Source organism: Chlamydotis macqueenii, chromosome 2 (genome assembly GCF_036417535.1).
Source record: "Chlamydotis macqueenii isolate bChlMac1 chromosome 2, bChlMac1.mat, whole genome shotgun sequence".
Lineage (NCBI taxonomy): Eukaryota > Metazoa > Chordata > Aves > Otidiformes > Otididae > Chlamydotis > Chlamydotis macqueenii.
The window spans coordinates 145,364,130-145,373,490 of NC_141557.1; the positions used below are offsets into that span (position 1 = coordinate 145,364,130).

General features: G+C 42.5%; 1 protein-coding gene across 3 annotated transcripts in view; it reads right to left on the reverse strand.

Moving 5' to 3' along the window:
- SYBU (syntabulin) overlaps positions 1-7,953 on the reverse strand; it is a 41,404-nt gene extending 33,451 nt beyond the window's left edge. For 2 of the 3 annotated variants that reach the window (XM_086741175.1, XM_086741174.1), the window contains exons 1-2: positions 7,843-7,953; positions 7,493-7,679 (exon numbers count right to left, since the gene is read on the reverse strand). In XM_086741175.1, coding sequence (XP_086597301.1) covers positions 7,493-7,679; positions 7,843-7,869 — 214 coding nt within the window. In that variant the 5' untranslated portion in view covers positions 7,870-7,953. Of the gene's footprint in view, positions 1-4,005; positions 4,184-7,492; positions 7,680-7,842 lie in introns of those variants that run through there. The other variant, XM_086741176.1, reaches the window with a different exon arrangement.
- Positions 7,954-9,361: the final 1,408 nt, after the last annotated feature.

Genomic DNA, 9,361 nt, shown 5'->3' on the forward strand with positions numbered 1-9,361 from the left:
AATTAATCAGAATGTTAGCTGCTTGTGAGGCAAGTGTCTTACCTGAAGTCAAGCACACTAAAGCAAAACAGAAGAGTAACCAAAACTATAGTCCTGTCACGAAAAGAGAGGAGGTTTATTTGACAAGGCCTACTTAAATGAAATCCTGCTAAGCAAATTAATTCCATATTTAATCTCTATGTCTCTGCAGACAGAACTTGAATTAACTATGCTCCATTTTGCCTGTGAAGGAAGGCAGGCTAGCAGCTCCACCACTCCCTGAGGTCACCTACAAAGGCTGTGCAAACTCTTGTCCTTGAAGGTTTTCTAGACTTGGATAGACAAAGCCATGACTGATGCGACATAGTGCTGGAAACAGTCCTGCTTCAAAAAGGAGGCTGAATGAAATGATCTCCAGAAGTCCCGTATAAGCTACATGCTTAGGATCATACTTTTCCTTTAAATTTTTTAGATATTTTACAGATGGGAACCACCCTGTTTTTCACAGTCCATCTTTTAAGCTGGAGCTATTGATTTTAATCTTCTAGTCATAAACTCCAACCCAGTAATGAACGAGGTAAAATTAAGACTAAACATTTCAAGTCCTTTGGATTGTTGATGAGGTTCCTATCATTAATATACAAGCAAGTTTAACATCTGTTCTTCATGAGCCCCTTTGACCTTGCTTCCATCACACCCAGAGGCTGAGAACTGAAAATTTAGTATAGAAGCTGCTCACTGAATTCAGTAAGAGGTCCTCTCTGGTCGCTCACAGAATGTCATAAGTGGTGACAGGCTCATACTGTGTAGAAGAGGTGAGAAGAAGGTGAAAGAAGATGGACTGACCCACCTCTAGAGCTTGGGCATCTTTTACCATGCAGTATTTCCCATAAACATGTCCTTAAAGGTGTCAGCTCTTGACATCAGACTGTACAATAGGTAAGTTACACTGAAGCAGCAAATTTTAATTGACTTTGGCAGCAAATAATTCCTCTACTAATCTTCTTTCTATTTGAACATTTTGCTAATAAGCAGGGCTGATGGGAGTTCTGGGAAACCATCTAAAAAAAGGACTACATAATTGCGTTTTACTGGCTTTGTCATTACCTTTATGGCACCACTAATGGTATTAGTATCACAGAACAAAAGCATCAAAGCTCACTAGTAAAACTATCAATAAAAATAGTAGTGTTACTAGGAGAGTGCTGTGGTCAGGAACAGTACAGCTCCTGGAGTTTTGATACCACATCACAGATAACATTTGGACAAGGGGTTTAAGATGATAAAGGACTGAAAAGCTATTTGAAAACTTTAAAGAAAATTTTTAACTAAAGGTCAGGAGAGGAAACAGTCTGAAAAAGAGACAAGGAGTTTTGTCTGTTAGATAGCTTTTTAAGCACTTTAGCAGACCTCGTTAAGCTTTTCTGAAGCCAGTAACTGGAAGTGGAGCCACTGCTGCTACCTCTGGTGGGAGAACCTTGACTACACCAAGTGTAAAAAAAATTACCCATTTCATATCAACATGATGTGAAATGTCTGTAAATATAAATGGGTTTCTGTATGCGTGATTTTACATGCTTAATTCACTTATGCAAAAAGGAAGAAATCATAAATATTCTATTCAATTTTGAAGGTGACTTTTTGGAAATAAAAATCTTCAATAGACTACATAGAAATTTATACCTGTTCCTCAAATTGTATAACATGTTATATTCCTTCTTTCTCATATAGCTCTGCCTCCGTGGCTGACAGCACATGACTGTGACCCTCACAGCTTCAACATCACCTCGTAATGTTGCACTGTTACCTTCTAAGGATGCTTGGAAACCACATATATTCTACCCATTGTTGATTTATGCTTTTTTTTTTTTTTTTTAAACTGCTACCAAACCCAGACTGGCACTTAGCGTCACCACAGAACTCACTCACTGTATTTAGTGATACTTATACGTCAAAATACTGTTCCAAAATTTACAGGGTGTATATTAACCCTGTAAACATAGGGTTAAAACATATCATGTAGAATTTCTTTTAAAATATCAAGATTCTCTTTTAATACAAAAGAAATAAAAGACTTCTGATTAAAGGTTCATTTTTGCTACAAGTTGTGATGTTCTTCAATATGCATGGCAACATTCAGCTAAACAGAAAACGGCATGAGAAGCACTTTAAAACAAAAGTATTAGATGACGGTGGCAAAGAAAAGGCATAATATAGTTTAGAATTCAGTTTGTAGTACACAGCAAGCTGCAACAAACAGGGTAGGAGAAAGGGTGAGGTACTGACTCTTCTCAGGACACGGTCCAAAATGTGCCAGAGACAACGGGAACTCTTCCACTGACCTCAGGAGGCTCTGGGTCAGGCTTTAAAGGTTCCCAGTGCTGATAGATACATAAAAAAGTGACAACAAACATTCAAAAGGTCAAATATTTTGGCTTCCAGATGTTGTTGTGTAGCACAGGAACAAAAGGCTTGTTACTTGGTAAGAGGGAATAAATAGGGAAGCAGGGAAAGGCCAAAACCTGAGGAATGGGCAGGCTTTGCTCTTTAGTACCTAGGCACTTTTATCATTTCCATGTTTGGAACAGAACTCTGTGCTGTAGAAACAGAACTGGTGGTTAACAACATGAAGCGATAATAAATTATTGCACGTAAGCCGGCCCAGCAGGAAATTCTCCAGGGAAGCAGCAGTGAGAAAAGGAAGCATGTCACCAATATCGCCCTTATGCAAAGGCCATAAGTGCATTTTTGAAAGCAGATTTTGTTTCAATGTTTTTGTAAATTAATATCACAGTGATTACTGAACTGCCTTACAGAGTGCTGCAAACAAATGCACTGGAGAAAACCCGTGCTTCATAAGTCTGGAAAAATGGCAAAAAGGCTGTGGAAAAGCATAGCATAAAGGACTGCAGGAAAGAGAAGCTAACTTTCAGTATCGCATACTTGAGTACTTTTAAGAGTATCTGTTTGATTCAGTAACTCAGACTAAAAAAGCAATAAAGCAATAGGTAACTGTTTAAACAAAATATTTCTTCTTATTACAAGAAACAAGAAGAATAACAGAGCTCACTGTTTCCATAATAATATATACATATACACACACATATGTATACACACACACAAATAATAGAGGTAATTATTTTCAGTAATTAATAATAACTCTCTGGCTTCAATTTGTTAATTTGTTAAAATACTGAAAACTTTTTTCCTCTATATTTTTCTATTCAGAAATAGATGTTTAAGTACACACACTTTAATAGTGCAGCCTCCAAGGCTAGCCGGTTTACAATACAACCTACTTCAGTGCTCTAGCAAAGAAATTATTTACCGGCGTGTGAGAAGGTATGGCATCTCATCCAGTAACACCCATACAACGCTTCTCCCCTGGTCTGTGGCTAGCAATATGGGCAGCAAATTCACATTGACTTTAATAAGCCTGCCTAAAGCCTACATGCTTTTTTGACATATGCACTGCAAACCCAGCCCCAGCATCCATCAACAGCTGGGCCAGTTGGCAAATAATCTCCAAGTTCAAGGGGACCATGCACAGGAGCAAGCGAGCAGGGCGTGGTAACACCGATATTCCTGTGGCAGCACTTATATCCCAGGGCTTACAGAGCAGCCACGGTACTGGAGCATATTTATTATGCCACACATGTAAAGAACAAGATTTAAAAAAAATCTTTACACCAGAAAAGAACAATTTATGAAATAAGCACGGAACTCAGACCTTGAAATTGGAAAGAAAAAGCAAAAAAGAAGCTTCAGCTCCTGTTTTTGAAGATTTTATTGGACTGAGTCACAATCATTCATATACAGAAATGCCACTGTTTTTCAATAGCCTGTAGTACTACACAGTCCAGTTAAAAAGGTGATTTGCAGGTAAGCCCAAGAAAAGAGAAATAATCTGCTATGGGAATAAAACAGGTTCTCTATTTCATAAAGTCTTTTGCTGAACTGATTGTTAAATGCACAAGTTCTTCCTGCAAAGCTGTATTGCAGTTAACAAAGCATCGCTGTTATTACCTGCAGAAATTCAGGCGGCTGGCTTCAGAAGAAAGGCTGAAGGAAGGCTTGCGTATCGTTATAAAGGTAGCATGTAACAACTCTTCTTCATAAGGAGAAATTTAAAAGAGGCAGAAACTAGAAAAAAAGTATATCCCAAACGAACTTCCTTCTAAAATGAAAAGCTATACAGCCTGTAACTGAGCTTAGCACATCCAGACTGTCTTCAATCCAATATGCAACTGGCTTAGTATCAAAAGGACGTGTATGCAAAAATCAAGGATAACGCTCCGCCCTAAGTATCTTATTTCTTACAAGGCAAACACTGTAACTGGAACTAGCAAAGGCAGCTCAGCAGCCACTCTGCAGTGGACCCATAAGCGGGTGATTTGTTCCGCAATGTTTAAAGTCGTGCTCTCCTCCTGACTGACAAGGTTAGTGCGCACACCCACTTCAAATCCAAGTGCAACTTATGAGGAAAACACTCATGACATGGGCAAATGCTAGCTAGCAACTGAGCCAGATGAAGCTGCTGGAGAGTGTTTTTTCATTGTTTGACATCATATGAGTTCTGTGGCCGACATCCAAGCCGAAGGAGGGCAGTGGCTGAAGGAAGAGAAGTGCTCCCGTATCAAATGACAAACAGGACCCCAGATGCGCTAAGATTTTAAGGAAGGATTGTGCACGGTGCATACTGATACAAAGGCTCAGCTTGCCTAATAACATCCAGACAGCATCCATGTTCACATGGCAGAAACAAAGGATATTAAAAATACATTTTGTCAGGAATATCACAGATAAGATTAACAATCTCACCTTGTTTCATATGGACTTAAAAAGCAAAACTGACATAAAGTCAGATTTAAATAGAATAGGAAAATACTCATCTGTTCTACCAGGAGAAAAATAAATCTACTGATCATAACCACTTGGTGTCAATAGTAAAGGAAGAAAGGTAGAGGGCAACTTGTCAAAGGAAGGATAAAGAAGAAAGTAATTATTTCAGAGGCCATCTCCTACTATCTGCTGCTTATCAAGAACCTTTTAGAGATTAATGCTCCAAAGAAGTTACAAAAAAAACATTTATCCAAACGCTCATGAGCTATTTCATTCTGCCATCACACAATCGTTCATCACAGTGTTCATCTGCTCACTTCTTTGAAATGTATTACTTGCTAATTTTAAATACACATTCTGTGCACATCACTTCTCAATGAAGATGGTAAGTGCCTAGTGAAGCACCAGGCGCCGCAGGTTAGAGGCTGTGGCCTCTCCACTCACCTCTCCATGCATCTCTTCTCCATCCCCTCCCCAGAAACAGGAGCCAGCAGCCACTTGCTGCCACTGGGGAATTTCAATCTATATTAGACTTTCTATGATAAGGAAGGATTTTAAGTGGAAGACAGGGAAGAGATGTCAGAGAATGAGGAAATCGAATCAGTGACTGTTGTCATACCTGCACCACAGTGAAAAATCCATCAAACCTATCAACAACAAAACCACCTACGGGAATGGAGGACAGTGCCTTGGCTGACCCTTGGCTGTGTAAGATTTGAAGATGCACAGCAGTCAAGCTGAGTCGTGCCTACGGGCCTGTGCAATTTGAGAAGCACAAAACTCTCAGTGTGAAGGGAAAAAAATCAAACTAAATCAATGCAGCATTCATGGAAGAATAAAAGTTGAATAAAGGAAATAAAAATATGAACACTTGTGCTTAAGAAGCAGGTTAAGAGACCAGCATCGCACTCTTGAATACCTCTGCAAAAGGCACCTTAAAACTGTCAAGCCGTGAGATCAGATGCACCCAGAGTAAATAAAAAGCTCTGCTGGGACTCAAGACAGCCTATACAGTGCAGTGGGACAGCCAGGGTATGCATTATTTTGGCAGCTCTGGGTTGAGTAGATCTGTAGAAAATGATTCAAAACCAACAGATAGCATAAAAAAGAATGTCAGTAACCAGGATGAAAGGCTTGTCAACACACAGGGAAAAAAAAATCAGGATAAAACCCAGCCATTTGGGAGAGATCATAAAAATAATGTATTTCTAGAAAACTTCAAAAGATTTTACGTTGTACCAGGCAAACTCAAACAGGTGAGGTGGAGGAATTCAAAAGGCATGGGAAAAAGACTTCAGCATTCTTACAGTACTATGTTGTTTGTTTAACGCTCTGCATTGTTCATTAAACAATAACTAAACAGATCATTCCACTCAGCCTGAATTGCAAAATCTCTCCAAGCTAAGAAGGAAATGGTAGGCTCACACATGGATATTGTGTTTCTCATTTGGAAAACTGACTGTTCTTGTACACAGTGTTCAATACACTCCTTTTCGTCAAATAAAAAAAAAAAATCTGATCCACTGTAGTGAAGACAAAGATAAATATGAGTGTTTCTAGCTGTTCTCAGGAAAACCTTGGAAATTTAAATACTCTATGAACAAACAAAAAGGAAGTTCAGGAACTTGGTGTGATATTAACTATGACAAAAATGCTTGTTATAGTTCAGATTTTTAGTTAGACAGAGAATATTATGCTCTCCAAAATGCTGAGTATGAAAAGCAAATTTTTAATCACCAAAGTATCTCTGAAATTACCACATGCATGTAGAGCCCAAGGTGTTCATGATGTGACCCTCAATGCCATTATCCATGTGCATAATGTCGTACACGGTGAAGAGTTTCACTGAACTAAAAGATCACTCACCGCTAGTGGGTATCTGAGTCATTCACTGCTAGTTGAGGCACTTAAAATGTCCTTAACTCTACACAGGACAAATATTGAACATAAAAAATCTGCTTTCAAATGTTGCTGATATGAAGGGACATTTTGAGGTAAAGGATTCATTTTAAAGAGCTAATGACAATTTTGTGGTCTACAGTTTGAGGGTAGGAATTTACTTCTGATAAATCACCCAGCCAGTGCCCTCTCGATAGAGAAGTCATCATGCCCAACTCATGCGTGGCAGCACGCTTGTCAGGAGAAGTCTGAATTCTCTTATAAACAAAACTCACTTCAATATGACAGTGAAAACTTCATCTATGTATTTTGTTCCAATTCATACACAGAGATTGTCACAAAACTAAAAGGAATGTCAGTATTTGAGCCGTGTCTGATGTCCCTAATAGCACCTCCCCTGTTTTACAGACTGGTTGGCTTTGCAGAGTGCCTCAAACCCATGCTGCAGTTTTAAAGGCAAATCTTTCTCTTTAAAGCAGCTATTCTGCTGCAGTAAAAACCACCAACTTTTTCAGCGGCGGATAGCAGAACTCGAAATGGAAACATCTGGTGTCGCTTACGGACATGTATTAAAAGAACAGATACTAGATTTCCCTGGAAAAATCAACGGTTGCCCTTCTTCATCTGCAAAGCTGGATGCTCGGCAGGGCTCCATACGACCCTGATGCATGGATGCTGCGGGGTGACAGCGGAGCTTTGGGGGTCCACCGTGACTCCCAGGGTGGGGATTGGGTCGGGGGATGGAGGGGTGGGGGGTGTCCATCTTCGGTACCTGAGCAGAAGCTGGTGCTGCTGATGGTCCTGCCGGAGCCTCCGGAGGAACTGAGGGGGTTGAATTCCCGGCTTTCCTCTTCCGAAAAGGGCGATTCGGAAGCGGGGGATACCTTCTGCTGCGGTCGGAGGACCAAGCGGGGGATGCGGCTGCGGGATATCTCCTTCTCCAGCTGCGCCTTTTGCTCCTGCTCGGGAAAGGACATCTCGGTGTCAGGGACCCCTGGGATGCCCCCGACTTCCTTCCACCTTAGAGGCAGGGGCAGGCAAACCCTGGGGCGGGTTGGGGGGGGGCTGGGTTTGCCTGCCCCTGCCTCCCCTCAATCCCTGCATCCATCCCCGATTCCTCACCTTGGTGCTCTCCCGCAGAGGCCCCATCGCTCCTCAGTCACCGCGCAGCCGGGGGACGGGCACCTGGCATGGGCGAGAAAGGATGCGCTGAAAACCGGGATTTGCTGCTGCCGCTGCCGCTGCCGCTGCGGCGCTGGGGGGGTGGCGGAGCCCGGCCCGGCCCCGCCGCCGCTCCCCGCCCCGCCCCGTGGTGCCACCGCCCGCCCCGAGCAGGTGCGGGATCGGGACCGCACCCCCCAGCCCCCCGCAACCATGCCCGGGGGGCTCGACATCCCCCCCGCTTCGGCATCTCTGCCAGCGGGCTGCCCCGGAGAGGCAGCTCCCTGCCTGCTCCTCGCCCCTGGTCGCCAAAGGGCTGGAAGGGAGCCCGAAAAAAAATGTATGGAAATTTGGGGCAGCCTGAGCGCAGGCTGTGTGTGTAGTTTTATGAATTTCACGCTGAGGCACTGAAACAGATACGTAACAGAGGGCAGATGTTGCCAGCGCAAATATGATGGATGTATAGCTATATAAAGAGCAAAATGTGTCAGATGTTTGCTGCTCCTTATTATTCAACGACTTTCTGTGGGACTAAATATTTAACTATTGTATCTCTTACCTTTCATAGAATCATAAAATAGTTTGGGTCGGAAGTGACCTTTAAAGGTCATCTAGTCCAACCCCGCTGCAAGGAGCAGGGACATCTCCAACCAGATCAGGTTGCTCAGAGCCTCATCCAGCCTGGCCTTGAATGTTTCCAGGGACGGGGCCTCCACCACCTCTATGGGCAACCTGTTCCAGTGTTCTACCACCCTCATTGTAAAAAATTTTTTCCTTATGTCCAGTCTGAATCTACCCCCCTCCCTCCCTCATCCTTTTACAATAGGCCCTGCTAATGAGTCTCTCCCCATCTTTCATGTAGGCCCCCTTTAGGTACTGGAAGACCGCTATAAGGTGTCCCCGGAGCTTTCTTTTCTCCAGGCTGAACAGCCCCAACTCTCTCAGCCTGTCCTCATAAGAGAGGGGCTCCTGTCCTCTGATCATCTTCGTGGCCCTCCTCTGGACTCGCTCCAGCAGGTCCATGTCCTTCTCATGTTGGGGGCTCCAGAGCTGGACATGGTACTCCAGGTGGGGTCTCACGAGAGCAGAGTATATTTAATTATTGTATTATCTCTCTTACTTTTCATTGTGATAATTGTTGCTGACCCTCCTATTGATTAATGCACAAGTGTTAATCTTGTTCATCCGCTCCCCAGAGTGGGTCTGCTCAAAAGACATGCATGTATTAACAGGATTGTGATCTGGGCTTTATGCATATCCACACAGTGGGTTAAAAGGATTTATTTTCCACAGAAAGGATGATGAAATTCTCTACATGGAGCTCATTTGAGGTTCCACGTAAATGTCTGCTTGTAGGACTTAATGAACTTGCAGAAACCGTACTTTTCAGCAACAGTGGTTTTGGGTAAAGATTTCCTTTGCATGTATGCTTCCTACAAAGGGCCTCACTTCCTGTTGGGAACTTCTGTTTGCTATTAGA